Below are 15398 nucleotides of genomic sequence, written 5' to 3' on the forward strand. Positions count from 1 at the left end.
ACGAGATATAAGCCATGGATGATGACTAACACAGGTCAAGTACGTACTGCCAAGGAGTTCCAATTCGGCGGGCGTGGAGTCTGTGCCCCACGTCTGAAAGGTGTCCGCCGCAACGCAACCAGCAAGCAAGCACTACAGATACAGAACAGCACACCGTCACCAAGACTGACCTGTGACGGCGCAACTTAGTTTCTCTTTATACAACTGCCTGGATAGGCTCCTGCCAAACTCCCCCAATCCACCCCTGAGCCTCGAGCTGTACATAAAGCGATCTACTACCTCTTTCATTGCTCTGTACTAGAGCTGATCGAGCTTCGACGAAACTCCCACGCCTCCCTCATAACCCCTGGATAAGCATCGACAAGACGGCCCAACAGCTGGGTCTGTCCTCCCAAGATGAGTTCCCGTACGGCGCCGACGATCTCTTTTCCACCATATTGTGCTCCAGAGGCTTACCTTTACATTTTCTCTGCATAGTTAAGCAATTTATTCGGAACGTGCGTGCCGCCAAGACGATTGCCGATGAGCGTGCTGTCATTCAGAAGGAGAGCGCTGCAATCCGCGCCAGCTTTCGAGAGGAGAGCCACGATCCTAACATTCGGTTAGTTTCGAAACCGTCGTCGGAGAACTATGTGTACTGATGCTGTGGTAGTCGTAACAATGTCGCCAAACTACTTTACCTCTTTACACTCGGAGAGCGAACCCATTTTGGTCAGATCGAATGCTTGAAGCTCCTGGCCTCCCCTCGATTCGCCGATAAACGTCTGGGACACTTGGCTACAAGTTTGTTGTTGGATGAGAACCAAGAAGTTCTTACACTGGTAACCAACTCGCTCAAAAAGTATGCGTCTTCTGCCGTCCCTCGAAATAGCTGGGTGCTTACTCAAGTCTAGTGATCTTGGACATTCTAACCAATACGTTGTCGGTCTTGCGCTTTGCACACTAGGAAACATCGCCTCGGTTGAGATGTCCCGAGACCTCTTCCCCGAAATCGAAACCCTTGTCGCTACCGCCAACCCCTATATTCGACGAAAGGCGGCCCTCTGCGCCATGCGCATATGTCGCAAGGTTCCGGATCTACAAGAACATTTTATCGAAAAGGCAACACAGCTCCTGTCCGACCGAAACCATGGCGTTCTTCTGTGCGGTCTTACCTTGGTGACAAGCCTTTGCGAGGCAGATGAGGAGGAGGGTGGAGAAGAAGGAATCGTCGAAAAGTTCCGATCGTTCGTCCCGGGACTTGTCAGGACTTTGAAAGGACTCGCAACTTCCGGCTATGCACCCGAACATGATGTTACTGGCATTACCGACCCTTTCTTGCAGGTTAAGATTTTACACCTGCTGAGGGTTCTGGCTGTGGGTGACGCCGAGACTAGTGAGCAGATCAACGATATTTTGGCACAGGTTGCCACAAACACCGAATCATCCAAGAACGTTGGTAACTCAATTCTGTACGAAGCCGTGCGCACGATTCTCGATATTGAGGCCGATTCTGGCTTGAGAGTCCTTGGTGTCAATATTCTGGGCAAGTTCCTCACCAACCGCGACAACAACATTCGATATGTTGCTCTCAACACTTTGATCAAGGTTGTCGCCATTGAGCCCAATGCTGTTCAGAGGCATCGAAACACCATCTTGGAATGTTTACGAGACCCCGATATCAGTATTCGACGCCGAGCTCTGGACCTGAGTTTCACACTGATCAACGAAGGCAACGTCCGAGTTTTGATCCGTGAGCTTTTGGCCTTCTTGGAGGTTGCAGATAACGAGTTCAAGCCAACAATGACCAGCCAGATTGGCATTGCTGCTGATAAGTATGCGCCCAACAAGCGATGGCACTTTGATACAATGCTTCGTGTCATGTCACTGGCGGGTAACTACGTTAAAGAGCAGATTCTTTCATCGTTTGTCCGACTGGTCGCTACTACTCCCGAATTGCAGACTTACGCCGTGCAAAAACTATACATTAATCTCAAGAAGGACATTACCCAAGAGAGTCTTACACAAGCAGGCGCTTGGTGTATTGGTGAGTATGCTGATGCTCTGCTCAAGGGCGGGCAGTACGAGGAGGAAGAGCTCGTGCAGGAAGTTAAGGAGCACGAGGTTGTCGACCTCTTCTCCCTCATTCTCAACAGTGCATATGCCACCCAGGTTTCCACGGAGTACATTGTAACAGCACTGATGAAGCTGACAACCCGCTTCAATGACCCGGCTCAGATTGAGAAGATTCGACGAATCCTACAGTACCACCAGACCAGTCTTGATATTGAGATTCAGCAGCGAGTAGTCGAATACGGTAACCTCTTCAGCTTCGACCAGGTTCGACGTGGTGTGCTTGAGAAGATGCCCATCCCCCAAATTAAGGAAGAGTCCCGTGTGCTTGGATCTGCGCCCACGAAAAAGAAGGCCTCCAACAGGAAGTCAAGAGTCATCAAGCCGACAGAACAAGATCTCCTTGACATTATGGACGCACCTGCTGCTACGCCGATGGCGCCCTCGACAACCAACACTGACCTTCTCGCTGACATCTTGGGCGGCGCCTCTTCCCCGCCACCATCCGCATCCTCGCCGCCCCCTGGGTCCAACATGTCAAACATTATGGATCTGTTTGGATCTGGTCCTGGATCTTCCACGGCTTCTCCCGCTCCTCCTTCATCAAACCTCGACCTTATGTCACCCGTCTCATCAGCGCCTCAGCCTCAAACGCCACAAGCACCTGCCGGTATCCCTTGCTACAATTCCAACGATCTTAATGTGACGTACCAGATTCAGCGCAACGCTGAGGGCATGATCCAGGCCACTGCCAAGTTTATCAACACGTCTAGTTCCGCAACATTGTCCAACGTGTCTTTGCAAGCTGCCGTTCCCAAGTCTCAAAAGCTCCAGCTGCTGAGCATCTCTTCATCAGACCTCGGACCTGGAGCGGAAGCTTCTCAGATGATGCGAGTATCCGGCTGCAAGGGGGTAAGTAATCCTTTTGTTCTGCATGTATGATATATACTAACAATTGTTTCAGCCTCTGCGTCTGCGTCTGAGAATTGGATACACACACCCAACTGCTGGACAGGTTATGGATCAAGTCAACTGGACAGAGTCTTAGATGTGCTTGCTTGACAAATGTATGAGTCAGATAGGGCAGGTTATGCCTTAGAGATAGTAATGTAACTCGCGATTGTGGACTATAGGGGTGGACTTGAAGAAGATAGAATCCCAAAACGGATGTTTAAGCATGGCTTGCAACAAAAATTCTTTCAACACTATACTCATTTCAAGCGTATAACGACTCTTGGATGTTATTGTTATAAATTCAATGTCTTTACAATGGTTACCTGACTCAGCTCAATGGTGCACTCAGTCTATCCGCGACTTGTCAACCCCACTATGACAAGCTGCTGTTGCGACTTCGTCTTTGACAGAATATACTCCGTAACTGCCAGTAGCCAGCCGTGCTATGTTTACGAGACCCAGGTCATTGAGAAATTGTGTCTCCTTTCTGTGTCAAAGACCAGAATTTGTCGTCATCAGGCCCATAAAACTACCCATCAGAACAATGTCAGCCCAACGAACCGGCCATCTAGAAAGGACAGCTCAAGAACCACGAGATGAGGTACATTTCTTTGTATCGCTGAACTCCGATCTCCACTAATCTTATTGCTATTAGAGCCTTCTAGATGTAAGATTGAGTCGTATAGACCAGGTCAATGAGCGAATTCGGTTGTTTCGCCTGCAACTTGAATCGGGACCAGTCAAGGTACGTATCCAGTGTTGTGTCAAACTCGTCCAGAATTCACAATAATTACAGTGCTAAATATTGCATAGTTCTCAGCTGGTCAGTGGCTAGATACATATGTCCCTAATAACCCGAAACCAGGCGGCTTTACCATTACTTCTTCGCCCAAAGCCGCGATGAAACCTGATTCTCCCTACTTCGAATTAGCAGTTCAAGAGTCCCCAGGTAACCCTCCTGCGGCATGGCTTTGGCAGCCACCGTCTGAGATTCTAGGATCTAGACTCCAGGTACGTGTAGGGGGCAGTTTTGTCTTTCCCCCAGCTGAGGTAGCTGTTGAAGAGATACGCCGCGTGATGTTCATAGCGGGAGGTGTAGGCATCAATCCCTTTGCCAGCATGATGGGTTGCATAGCAGAGGAGGGCTACAAACTTGATGTCAGGGTCCTATATTCTAGTAAGGTGCCTGCGCAGGGATTGACGGGTGTTCTCTTCCTGGAGAGGATCAAAACGTGGTTTGAAGAGAACAAAATCAGTGGTGATCTGGAAGTGTTCGAAACTAGCGAACATGGGAAGAATGAGGATGAGAGCAGGTTCAACGTCTCGAAAAGGAGGTTCACTGTTCAGGATGTGAAAGAAGCAATTGCTGGGCAGGAGAAGGAGTCTGTCGTGTATGTATGTGGACCAGCTGGGATGACAGATGAGATTGTGGATGGTCTGACAAGAGATGGTGGAATTGATAAGAAGAGAGTCATGCTAGAGAAGTGGTGGTAGGCTCGCAATGTAAAGAATTCGATCTTACTACTGTTGACAAGCCGAAATGTTCAACTTGGGCCATCCCTGCCTTCCTATAATGTGTATTTGCTGCGCTGTGGTATCGCTCTAAAACCATATGTGCACCACGCACCCAAACTCATTGCAACTAAGTGATTGGTCCAGTCTGTGCGTTTCTGTAGTATAACCTACGCTCGATATCATGTTTGAATTCAAGAGAATAGATCCTCAGCCTTCTGGCGCTGCTTCGTTCTTCCACCACCAAACAATTCCTTGCCAGCGTTGTTTCCACCCAATTTAGTAGGGAACAATTCACGCGCATTGGCACCCGCTGCACCTTTGATCGCAAACCCTTCTCCGTTTCCTTGCTGGTTCGCCATGCCGCGGATGTTGAACGAGCTACCATCTCCTCGTGCGCCAGGTGCAGACACGATCTTGGGCCGATCCTCATCCTTCAGGCGGGCTGATCCTATCGCCTGCTCTAGGGTATCCAGATTTCCTCCGCCAAACTGCTTGATAGACTTCTTGGTAGGGAATAATTCCTTGGATTTGTTTCCAGTTGATATGCGATCCCTAAGGTCGCGAGCCTTCACTCTGTTTCCGGATGAGCTTGCTCTTCTGTCCATCAAGTCGTCGCCGTCGCGATCGCGCCTAGGAGACGCAGATCGGTCGCGCTGTTTCTTGCGACCAACAAAGAGTTCCTTGCCCTCGTTCTGACGGGTATACGAACGTGGTCTTTCCTCTATGTCGGAGTCACGTCTTCGTGCGGGGCGTGGCGCATCGTCGTACATGCTAGCTTCGAAGGTCTCGATGTCGTCGTCTGAAGCGCGTCGTCGTCGGCCACCGTCTCCACGGTATCCTCCATCACGTTCCCTGTATCTCGACCGGTTCTCCTGGTTCTTCCGTCGTCGTTCTTCGGGGTCGTGCTCAGGGTGAAGGAGGTAGTAGCGACTCCTTAGGGCAGCGCCCTGCTCTTTCCTGTCACTCGAGACAGCAAATCGCACTTGAAGAGAGATTTCTGGCTTTGCGTCGAAAGGCTTTGCGGGTAGTGTTTCGCCTATAGCTAGTGCTGTAGCGTCTGCTACTGGGACAGAGCTCAGTGCAACAATGGCATCGCGTGCTGTGGGTTCGGATGGGAAGAGAAGGTTGGCAGAAGAATCGTCGATCCATTCAACTCTGTCCACGTCGCCGAAGTGAGACTTGACGTAAGCCTTGATGTCAGATGTGTGTAGAGAATCGACACCCTTGATGTGAATTTTGGTTGGAACGAGAGTCTTGGAGTCGTCTGTTGCAGGCTCGTCCTCGGCCACCTCGCCGGGCTCTTCAAGCTCATCGTGCTGCTGAAAAGGAGGTCAATTCGGGGTCGCAGTACGGTGGTTTCGATTTATGCCTTACGAGAATATCATCGCGACCGAGATCAACAACGGGCAGGTCCTGGCCCGTTTCGACGGCATCGTCCATTTCAATGTCGAGATCCATGGCTGGCGAAGGGTTCGAGTCGTCGATGTGTGTAAGCAGCGAGTGGCTATTGGATTGGTGTTTTTTTAAACAGTATAGGGGGCAGCAAAGTAAAAATACAATGTGTGGGTTGTAAAGAAAGAGTTTGTTAGACGTCAGGAGGAGAATGAGAATGTTAAAAGGATGGAAGAGCGAAGTAGGTTTGCGGTTGATGCTCTCTAGCGTTGCATGGACTGGCCGGAGCTTGAGTGGCCGGCGGCTCCGCCGCTAGATCTGCATGTCCTTTGGAGTTGAAGAAATCGGGGGACTCGAGGCAAACACAATGGGTTTGTGCAGTGGTTATGTGCCTATATCAGGAATCTAAGTCGAAATAGAGGATATGTATTCAGTTGTAATTAATTTGGAAATTATTTGTTCCTCCTGCATTATTCAAAGTTGAGGTACTAAGTTATCTGGTGAAGATAAGTAAATACTTTAGGCCCGTTGCGGCTACTGAACGAACAGTGAGTGATTCAGGGAACCCCAAGGATACACTAAAGCCATAACTTTAGCGCACTTTCCCAAAACGGCAACACTTGAATATGCCAGTCTTCAATATCCATGAGACGGCGTCTTCTTTTAGTCTGGGAATATCAAAGACGAAATCAGTACCTACGTCGTCATTCCTTGCCTAGGTTGCACCACTTCCTTCAGTAGGTCAAGAAAACAAATACTCGATTACTTCGACAAACCGTTCTTGCACACTCTATCCGTTGGATTATTCAGCGGCCCATACAATTATGTCACCCAAGCCAACAGCTACAGTTCCCTGCTATTGCGAATAGTTGAAAGAGCCCCAGCTATATACCCTGTATCGCTGACTTGTGAGCTGCTGCAATGAGTCTCACTAATCTGCCACGAATATTCTTATTGTCCACCAAACTAAAGCCTGAAGAACTTCACCAACTCGAAGAACGGATTCCAACATTGACGTATGACATTGGTGAAGCCGAGATCGTGATTGGCAAGATTTCACAGCCTATGCGCGCTGAGTTTGAACTGAGAAGAGCAAAACTCAATTTCGTGCCGTTGTCACAAGCGCAGACTCGGAGAGATAGGCCCTCAAGTACGGCTGTGACGAAAGACCCTAGCAATGGTTCCGACCCTAAGCGGAGGAGAGTAACAGGAAATACTACAGGAGGGCATGACACTGTCAAGGTTGTCAAGCTGGAATGGCTCCTGGATTCGTGGGAGAAGGAGAACATGCTGCCCATAGAACAGTACCTGGTTTGTCAAGTCAGTAAAGTATCAGCGCGCGAGGCAACACCCGTGCCTGTGCCTGTACTCGGATCCGAATCTGAACACATGTTGTCAGCTGGTTCTACTTCTCCAGCAAGCGGCATATTAGAACGTGCTCTTGCTGAGCAGAAAGACAAACCAACAAGCACCTCGCCGCAAACCCGTCATAAACGGCGCCACGATGGCTCGACGACGTTGTCGCAAAACGCGCCGAGCTTGCTTCGCCAAACAACTTCGGAACACGACATAGTCTTACCCACGATGCCAGAATTTCTAAGAACGGCATATTCCTGCGAGCGACCTACGTACAAGAACCCACCAAATAAAGCCTTTGTCAAGCTTTTGACAGAAATAAGAACGATTCGCCAACTTGGAGAGGATGACGTCGGCGTGAGGGCTTACTCTACATCGATTGCTTCAGTAGCAGCATATCCATACCCACTAAAGAACTCTCAAGGTAAAGACATGCATGGCCATCTATATTACGAGTAGCTGAATATTTCTTCCAGAAGTCGCGCGGCTGCCAGGGTGCGGTGATAGAATCGCGGAACTCTGGCATCGCTGGAAGGAGACAGGAGAGTCGGCGGAAGTACGCGAAGCTAACGCAGACCCCAGAATCTCTGTTCTCAAGATCTTTTACGACATATGGGGAGTGGGAGCGGCTACTGCTCGCGAGTTTTACCAAAAAGGTGAGATTCCGAGGATGTTCACAAATCTTGATCTGCACTGACGAGTCATAGGATGGCGAGATCTGGTCGATCTGGTCGAGCATGGATGGAACACTCTTAGTCGCTCACAGCAGATTGGTGTGAAATATTATGATGAGTTCCTGTCGGGCATTCCTCGAGATGAAGTTGCCTCTATCGGCGCTGCCATCCTGAAGCATGCACGCATAATTGACCCGGGATTCGAAATGGTCATTGTCGGGGGTCACAGACGAGGGAAGCAGAAATCGGGCGATGTTGACGTTGTCTTGAGTCATCGAGACGAGAGCAAGACACTCCACGTAATATCAAAGATCGTTGTGATCCTCGAACAGGCTCATCTGGTCACGCATACGCTTGTACTGTCAGCCCACAACAGTGAGCGAGGACAGCGTCCTGTATCGTGGAAGGGGCAGACCTCTAGCAGCTCGGGCTTCGACACACTCGACAAGGCACTGGTAGTCTGGAAAGACCCGAGCAAAGAGGATGCACCACATCGACGAGTCGACATCATCATCAGTCCGTGGAAAACAGTTGGCTGCGCAGTGTTGGGTTGGAGCGGCGGAACAACGTTTCAGAGGGACCTTCGACAATACTGCAAGTATGTCAAGGGGTACAAGTTTGACAGCAGTGGCATTCGACATAGGGCTGACGGCAGATGGGTGGACCTTGAAGGTACCTCAGCTGACAATGCAGCCCCCGATATGGAGACAGCAGAACGGAGGGTTTTTGGAGGACTTGGTCTGCCGTGGCGGCCACCAGAAGCAAGATGTACTGGCTGAGTTTGGCTGAGTGAAGAGAACAGCATTGTGCTTCAGGGAATTGCAGCACAATTGGATGCAACATGTAGCATGATCTGATTCTTGCGTGGCGCAGTCCGCATTGGTAGTTGATGTTCCATGAGGTTTAGATGTGGATGCACCACTAGTTTGCGGAGTTGTACTGTACCTGCATTGGACTGCGGAGTTTTGACTACCGTGTAACAACAAACTTATTCAGCATGCAAAAAGAATAGGAACGATTTGCGGATTTTGCTTCGTGGTTCGGAGGCTAGTTAGGTTCTATCTCCCCGACGGGACTAGGTTGTTGCTTCTGATGATGAACCTAACTATCCGTGGTCCGAAAATTCGCTTTCGGGAAGATCATGACAATTGTCGTCGGCTCGTCGGGCGAGGAAACGACAGTTCTGAATAACACAACCGTCGAGTTAGATATCACCAGACGAGAGCACCGATAAGTACAGAGTCCCTATACAAAATACCTAGAGTACTGTAGCATTACTCCCTAGACAATTATTGATTACCAATTGAACCCTCCGCTCGTGCTTGGGCCACGGATTGTCGGTGGATTGTTGGCCCATGTGGAGTTAGCTCTTCGGGAATCTTTGGGCCCGCTCCGTCGTTTCAGTGCCGTTGTTTTGTGTACGTAGTAGAGGTAGACACATATACGGATAGTCGACTGTTCATTAGGTACCTATTTAAGAGCTAGCTGGAGCCAACGATATCCCCCTTGACACTATCACCGTATCAATTGACCACTCCAACATCCTCAATTCCTCCTAACCCAACTCACCGCCACCATGTCTCTCGTCCTTGAGCTCCCCGCTGAATACGGGTAAGGAAGAATAAACACTCATCAACCTCGTCAATGATCAACTAACTCACCTGCCCACTCAGCTACGTTCTCGTTGCCGCTACATCCACCTTCTTCATCAACACCCTCCACGTCGTCCTCACCAGCAAGGCCCGCAAGCAAAGTGGTCTCAAGTACCCCATCCCTTACGCTTCCAACGACCTCGCCGAGAAGAACGCCGAGGCCTACAAGTTCAACTGCGGTATGCCTGCCTACTCGTCAACCCCGCCGAACCCGTTCCTTTGACTAACTTTCTCGGTAGCCCAGCGTTCGCACGCCAACTTCACAGAGAACCAGATCTCCTTCCTGGGTGCTCTCCTGATCTCTGGCCTGCGCTACCCCGTTGCCTCTGCTGTTCTCGGTGCTGGCTGGGCTGCTTCTCGCGTCTTCTACGCCATTGGGTACTCTGCTGGCGGTCCTCAAGGACGCATGGGTGGTTCCATTGGCTCTGCCCTTTGCGATGTGTCGCTGAAGTTCATGGCCGCCTACACCTCTATCATGTATGCTATGGGTAACTGAGTTGGCCGTAAATCGAATATAATATAATATTGGTTCCTACTTCTTTACAGTTAAACCGCTCGTGATTACTCCGTTGATTCCATAACATGCTTTTGTCCATGACCATAACCATTATACGCCCGCATTCCAATCCTTCGCGAAGTCATACTGACCGACCTGTCCAAGGTTCATAATCCCAATCGTTATTATCATGTACTGGCTGACTATCCAATGTACTTTGTGCATGTCCCCCTTCCCTTCATTTTCTCATTCTCCTCCTTCTTAGCTCTTGGCTTATTGATGAGTCTTCCTCATCAGTTTGAATATGTTTTTGTTGGTTTGTCTTGAAATCATCGTCCTTTTCAGCCTCGGGAAACCATTCAATCCCATTGTTGCCCAAGAGGTAGTCACCGTAATACTTCATCGCGTTGAAGATCTCCTCGCCAGTTGGGACAATGTGCTCTTTGGGGAGCAAGAATCCGTAGCTGCCGGTATCTCGAAGCTTGATCTGGTAGCTGTAGTGAGCTCGCATCTCATGATAGAACCAATCAACTGCCGATCCGCCGCCAGATTCTATTCGAGACCAGTATCTACCACCACTGAATTCGCGTGCGGATACAGCACCCTCACATGCTGATGCTACCGTATAGCTCTCTCCGTTCGATAACCGTATCGATTTTGCAATTCCTGCAGCGAGCTCTTCCAAGTTCTCCAAGTTGGGTGGATCAACGGAGCAGGTGAAGGAAAAAGGATAGAGAATTTGCTGGGAATACGAATGAAGATCAACCAAACCAACAAATCGGACGTTGTTGTTCCAGGTCTGATTACGCGCCCAGTCGGCAATCTGAACCGCCTCGACAGCCTGGAAAGGCTTCTCTCCCCCGTAACTCTCAGAGCACGGGTCTCGCTGAACCCGCGAGCCGTCCCATTCATATCCGTAAGCACGGTCAAGATCTAGCCCGCGGCAGAACTGAAGGTTGGTCTGCTGCCGAGTCTTGCGCCACAGTCGATCAACATGCCAGGTGTACTCGAAACCATCAGGGTTGGCAACTGGGAGGAAAATCAGGTCGAAATCGTCCAGCAACTTTGTAATCATCCGTTCCTTGCCATAGCTAGTGATAAAAGACCATGCCAGGTAGTTGACGGTGCTAGTAGATATCCACTCTCGGGCGTGGGAGCCGCCCATGATCATGATGGTCTTTCGTCGAGGCGCATTCGGTACATTATGAGAAATCCCCACACGCAAGGCAGGTATATCGCGGCCTTCGTATGACTTTCCAACGTTGATGTATTTGACGTAGGATGGAAACATGGCCTCGAGCAGTCGCATCCAGCGCATGATTACTGGTAGAGATTGGTAGTCCTGGAAAAAGAGGTTGTCTACAGGCGAGGAGGCGATTTTGACCACCGGAGCAAATGTTTTCGGGTCAGTATAGGCTGGGTTTCCGCCGGTGGGAAGTGAATTATAGACAGCTGTAGCCAAGTCCGGGATCAAAATCGAGTGCGATGTATGCAGCGACTTGGGCAGCAGGCTGAGCAAAGGCCGGACCTCGTCAGCATGTAGTCGGATATCTACGTAGTCGTCGGTGAAAGCCCAAACATCGAGGAATAGACGTGCAGCGGCATCGGCGAGAGCGCCTTCCTCGTGGGAAGTGGTGACATTGAAACGAAGGACGAGCTGTTTGACGTATTGCGCGCGTAACTGGTTGTGAACGGGTGGCGGGGTTGCGTCTTGGGTGGGCTTGCAGCCAAATATGGACTCGATAGCTTTGTCGCGAAGTTTAGTAAGATAAGGGAAGAGCCTCGTGTTAGATTGGGCGTGGCTATCGGTGTTGCGGGAAGCTGGGATGTCGCGTTGTGGGTTGATACCAACAGCGTTGGCGTTGACGTTGATATTAGAGTTGGAGGCCTGCAGCAGCAGCAGACTCGCTGTCAGTAATTGCAGCTTCATCGTGAAAACCAGCAACAGACACAAAGTTGAGGTGACCGATAGATGCTGATTGACTGCTGCATGCGATGCCAAGTCTTGCTTTAATGATGCGGGTTGCAAGTGAGTTGGTAGGTAGCAAGATATGATGTAGTGTGAATATTAGAGATAAAGAAAGTGACAAATGAGGGATGGCAAGTCTTAATAAACTGGGGACTAACAGTACGAAACGCCCAGTCGGGTTGATGTGGGTCATGACTTCTTACAGGTGACATGGATGCAAAGCTGTAGTTGTCGTATCGAGGACAGGTAAGGCAGTTTTAACTGTTGTTTAATCCAGCAGATGCGAAAAATTAATAGCAAGAAAAGAATCAGGTCCGAGGTAAACAAGTCATTACACGAGCTGGGGTTTTCCAAGTCCAAGACACACAAACTGGTGCAGCATACAATAAGATTCCCCTCTGGCTTACACGAGGCCTCAGCAAACAAGCATATTTCTTTTACTATTTAGATCACGAGACATAAACTGTTCACTACTAGACTTAGATATCCACCAAAGGTCGATAATAGATGCAGAGAGACTCGAGGGATGCTTCGCTAATGTCGAACAAGGCGGACAAGACTAATTCAGTGTATCGACAAATCCCCCTTTTTTCGCTAATATTGAAACGAAACGAAGATCCCAGTACAAGATTAGACAGAGCTTATGATGACAGGAAGCTTAGCCCTCGCCATGAATAAAGTATTTGTTGGGCACCGTACTCCGTGACAACTTGGGTAATTGCTTACTGGAATATGGATGCGAGGCGTGAGGTTTGCCTGTGCTTTTCCTCCAATAACTAGACCTCCACCGTAAAGCGACGAAAGGCATTTCTTTTTTATCACTGTTCTTTTTCTGTCGCAACATCCACCACACGAGAGCCCAATCTGCCACCGATACGCATTGTCTTGCTTTTGCATCGTATCCTTGATGCCTAACCTGTAATTTCGGTACTGCTGCAGTCAATAATAACCTCGATCGACTCAACCAACCCTTTCCGCCTCATACACCAGCCACATACATACATAGATTGACGCTCTCATATGTAGGTCAGCCAGGTAGCAGGTAGTAATCATTAGCTAGTGCATGAAAGCTCTCCTCTTCCAGCAGCCCGCAGAGCTTCTAGGTCGCCCGCCCCTGATCCTAGCCTCGCGCTTAGTAGGTACCTCAGTAGTGGGCCACCCCTACCACTGTCGGGTCGACTGTGCATTCGTAGTCTGACGGCCCTTGTCCAGTCCAGCCCAGCCTAGAGCCTAGACGCTGCGCTGCGCTCTGCTGCGCTGGACCAATTGAGGCTGCAACGCCAGCCCCTGGCCCTGTGGAAGCTCGGAAAGTGACTACTCCATCAGCACCAAACCTGACGAAAACGTATATCGACTACCTACATACATCACTCAACACTTGCGATCCAGTTTTCACGCGACCTTTGTCCTCGTCTTACGCTCACTATCGAAATCGACGTCTGCAGTTATCTCAATGAACACCATAGCGCCTGTGCACCAGTTTTCTGCTTGGTAGGCCGTGCCGTTACATGCCTGCCGCTCTCTACTTGCACACCTTCTCATCGACATCCCCTGGCCTCCTCGACAACGCCTAGGCTGGCCGCGTATCATGATCAGTCGCTGTCATGGCTTTCCTTCGCCGCCGAGGCAACAACAACATGTCTAGTGACACTGACGTGCGCCGACACACATACTTTGAATCCAGCGCATCCGGCGACATTGCTCCTGCGCTTCCCTCTCAGTCCTTTCAGAACAACCCCGAAGCCGCTGGCGAGTTTTCCCACTCCTCGCCATGCCACGATTTACCTCGCGACTCTACCACTAGCCGCATAGAAGAACCTCGCGAGGGTCAAACCGAAAGTCGCCCTGGTAGCCGTCTTGAAGGACAAGGCGAGGATCGTCCGGATACCCCTCCTATACAAGATGAAAACAACAAGCATCATCGCTTTTCCGTCTTACGCTTTCGAAACGCGAGTGATTCTCAACTATCCCTTCGAGCCAAACAGCAGTCTGAAAAAACACCTCCCGTGCCCCGACGTAAATCATCCTGCATTCTCTTCATAACTAAGAATACAGCCAGCTAACCAGTGCCAATTCAGCTCCCGAAATTATCACAACAGCCCCTACGAGTGAATTCACCGGACCAAAGAAAAAGTCATCCAGGATAAGCTTGGCAGCTAGATTCCGTCGCTCAACAGATATACCTCGTGATGACAATTCTTCCAACAATAATTTCGAGCGCCAAAAGACACTCCGGAAATCCTTTACTGATGACAGGCGACGGCCTGTGCTTGCTACTTTGGAAGAGCCGGAGTCTCCGCGACCATCTACAACGGCCACAACAAGTAGTCCTAACGGAACTATTTTGACACCACCAAATCGACCGTCCGAGTCATCAAGGTCCGATGCCAGCTCCAATGATCGCATATCGCAACAGAGTTCGTCTTTCCAAAGCCCGGAGACAACACCCAAGAAATCAGGACCATTCTTCAGACTACGGAGACAAAAGAAAGCCCCAGAACCCTTGTTCCCGTTTGCGCATCTGCAGCAGCAAGGAAAGACGCAGCCCGGTATATCGTCTACTTCGTCTCTCGGTATCTCGACAACTCCGCGCCCCTCATCGGCCCAAAGTAGCAGAACAGCTAGTGGGAAGACTGCAAAAGGTACACCGGACTTGCAAACATCTCAATCGCCTGCTACAGCGTTGATCGCACCTGGCGGTAACCAATCGGGTCATTCCTCTCCTACCAGAGGCACCTTGTTGCGAGGGAGGTCTTCTACTATGAGTTCGATAGGCCGAGACTCCAACGATGAGCACCTCTTACCACCGACGACTCGTACATCGTCTTCAACTGGCCGTAAAAGTTTTGGTGATTTGTTTGGACTGAGTCGTCTACGGCAGAATTCTGAGCTTAGCCGCCAGGGCACGTTGACCCCTACCACGCCTGCCTCTATCGGGTCCAAAAACAACTCGCTCCAGCTTGCTAGGGATTCGTTTACTCTCCCAGAACGCCATGAAGACGAGTCACCCAACAAGTACCTTGGCCGCGTCGAAGAAGTCGCAAGCCGGGGTATCATTGCTGCTACTCTATCAAAGAGTGCTGATCCATTCATGATATCTGTCCTTCGGAGCTACATGCGCACCTTTGGCTTCTTTGGCGACCCGATGGACATGGCGATCCGCAAGCTTCTTATGGAAGCCGAGTTGCCCAAGGAAACCCAGCAGATTGACCGCTGTCTACAGGCATTCGCGAACCGGTACCACGAGTGCAACCCGGGAAGGATTCGTCGCCTGATCAAGCATATTTTATGGCATAGGGGGAGTCATTCTACACACTGATTCTTCAACAAGAACAATA

The 15398-nt window shown here is 50.1% G+C and overlaps 7 protein-coding genes across 7 annotated transcripts in view; 5 read left to right on the plus strand and 2 right to left on the minus strand.

The window, feature by feature from the left end:
* Positions 1–187: 187 nt before the first annotated feature.
* On the plus strand, positions 188–3100 carry FGSG_01893 (AP-1 complex subunit gamma-1; the record flags this gene model as incomplete). The annotated part of the gene is made up of 5 exons (XM_011319440.1): positions 188–406; positions 478–601; positions 653–841; positions 894–2964; positions 3017–3100. The coding sequence occupies exons 1-5, from the start codon at positions 397–399 to the stop codon at positions 3098–3100; spliced, it is 2478 nt and encodes an 825-aa protein (XP_011317742.1). The 5' UTR covers positions 188–396.
* A 450-nt stretch (positions 3101–3550) lies between these two features.
* On the plus strand, positions 3551–4500 carry FGSG_01894 (uncharacterized protein; the record flags this gene model as incomplete). Its single annotated transcript, XM_011319441.1, has 3 exons — positions 3551–3607; positions 3662–3751; positions 3820–4500. 3 exons carry the CDS (start codon positions 3551–3553, stop codon positions 4498–4500), a joined length of 828 nt encoding a protein of 275 aa, XP_011317743.1.
* A 107-nt stretch (positions 4501–4607) lies between these two features.
* FGSG_01895 (uncharacterized protein) lies at positions 4608–6114 on the minus strand. Its single transcript, XM_011319442.1, has 2 exons — positions 5896–6114; positions 4608–5840 (listed from the first exon to the last, which is right to left on the minus strand). Exons 1-2 carry the CDS (start codon positions 5977–5979, stop codon positions 4713–4715), a joined length of 1212 nt encoding a protein of 403 aa, XP_011317744.1. The 5' UTR covers positions 5980–6114; the 3' UTR covers positions 4608–4712.
* A 720-nt stretch (positions 6115–6834) lies between these two features.
* FGSG_01896 (uncharacterized protein) lies at positions 6835–8722 on the plus strand (the record flags this gene model as incomplete). The annotated part of the gene is made up of 3 exons (XM_011319443.1): positions 6835–7693; positions 7746–7925; positions 7977–8722. The coding sequence occupies 3 exons, from the start codon at positions 6835–6837 to the stop codon at positions 8720–8722; spliced, it is 1785 nt and encodes a 594-aa protein (XP_011317745.1).
* A 745-nt stretch (positions 8723–9467) lies between these two features.
* On the plus strand, positions 9468–12187 carry FGSG_01897 (uncharacterized protein). The gene is made up of 3 exons (XM_011319444.1): positions 9468–9554; positions 9617–9774; positions 9835–12187. The coding sequence occupies exons 1-3, from the start codon at positions 9520–9522 to the stop codon at positions 10089–10091; spliced, it is 450 nt and encodes a 149-aa protein (XP_011317746.1). The 5' UTR covers positions 9468–9519; the 3' UTR covers positions 10092–12187.
* Positions 10330–12021, minus strand: FGSG_01898 (uncharacterized protein; the record flags this gene model as incomplete). Its single annotated transcript, XM_011319445.1, has 1 exon — positions 10330–12021. One exon carries the CDS (start codon positions 12019–12021, stop codon positions 10330–10332), a length of 1692 nt encoding a protein of 563 aa, XP_011317747.1.
* Positions 12188–13422: 1235 nt separating the features above from the next.
* Positions 13423–15398, plus strand: part of FGSG_01899 (uncharacterized protein) — a gene marked incomplete at its 3' end in the record, with an annotated part of 4351 nt that continues 2375 nt past the window's right edge. The window contains exons 1-2 of the mRNA XM_011319446.1: positions 13423–14076; positions 14238–15362. Of these exons, the coding sequence (XP_011317748.1) occupies positions 13698–14076; positions 14238–15362 (1504 nt within the window). The 5' untranslated portion in view covers positions 13423–13697. The remainder of the gene's footprint in view (positions 14077–14237; positions 15363–15398) is intronic.

The sequence above is a fragment of the Fusarium graminearum genome, chromosome 1, assembly GCF_000240135.3.
Source record: "Fusarium graminearum PH-1 chromosome 1, whole genome shotgun sequence".
In the NCBI taxonomy this organism is placed as follows: Eukaryota; Fungi; Ascomycota; class Sordariomycetes; order Hypocreales; family Nectriaceae; genus Fusarium; species Fusarium graminearum.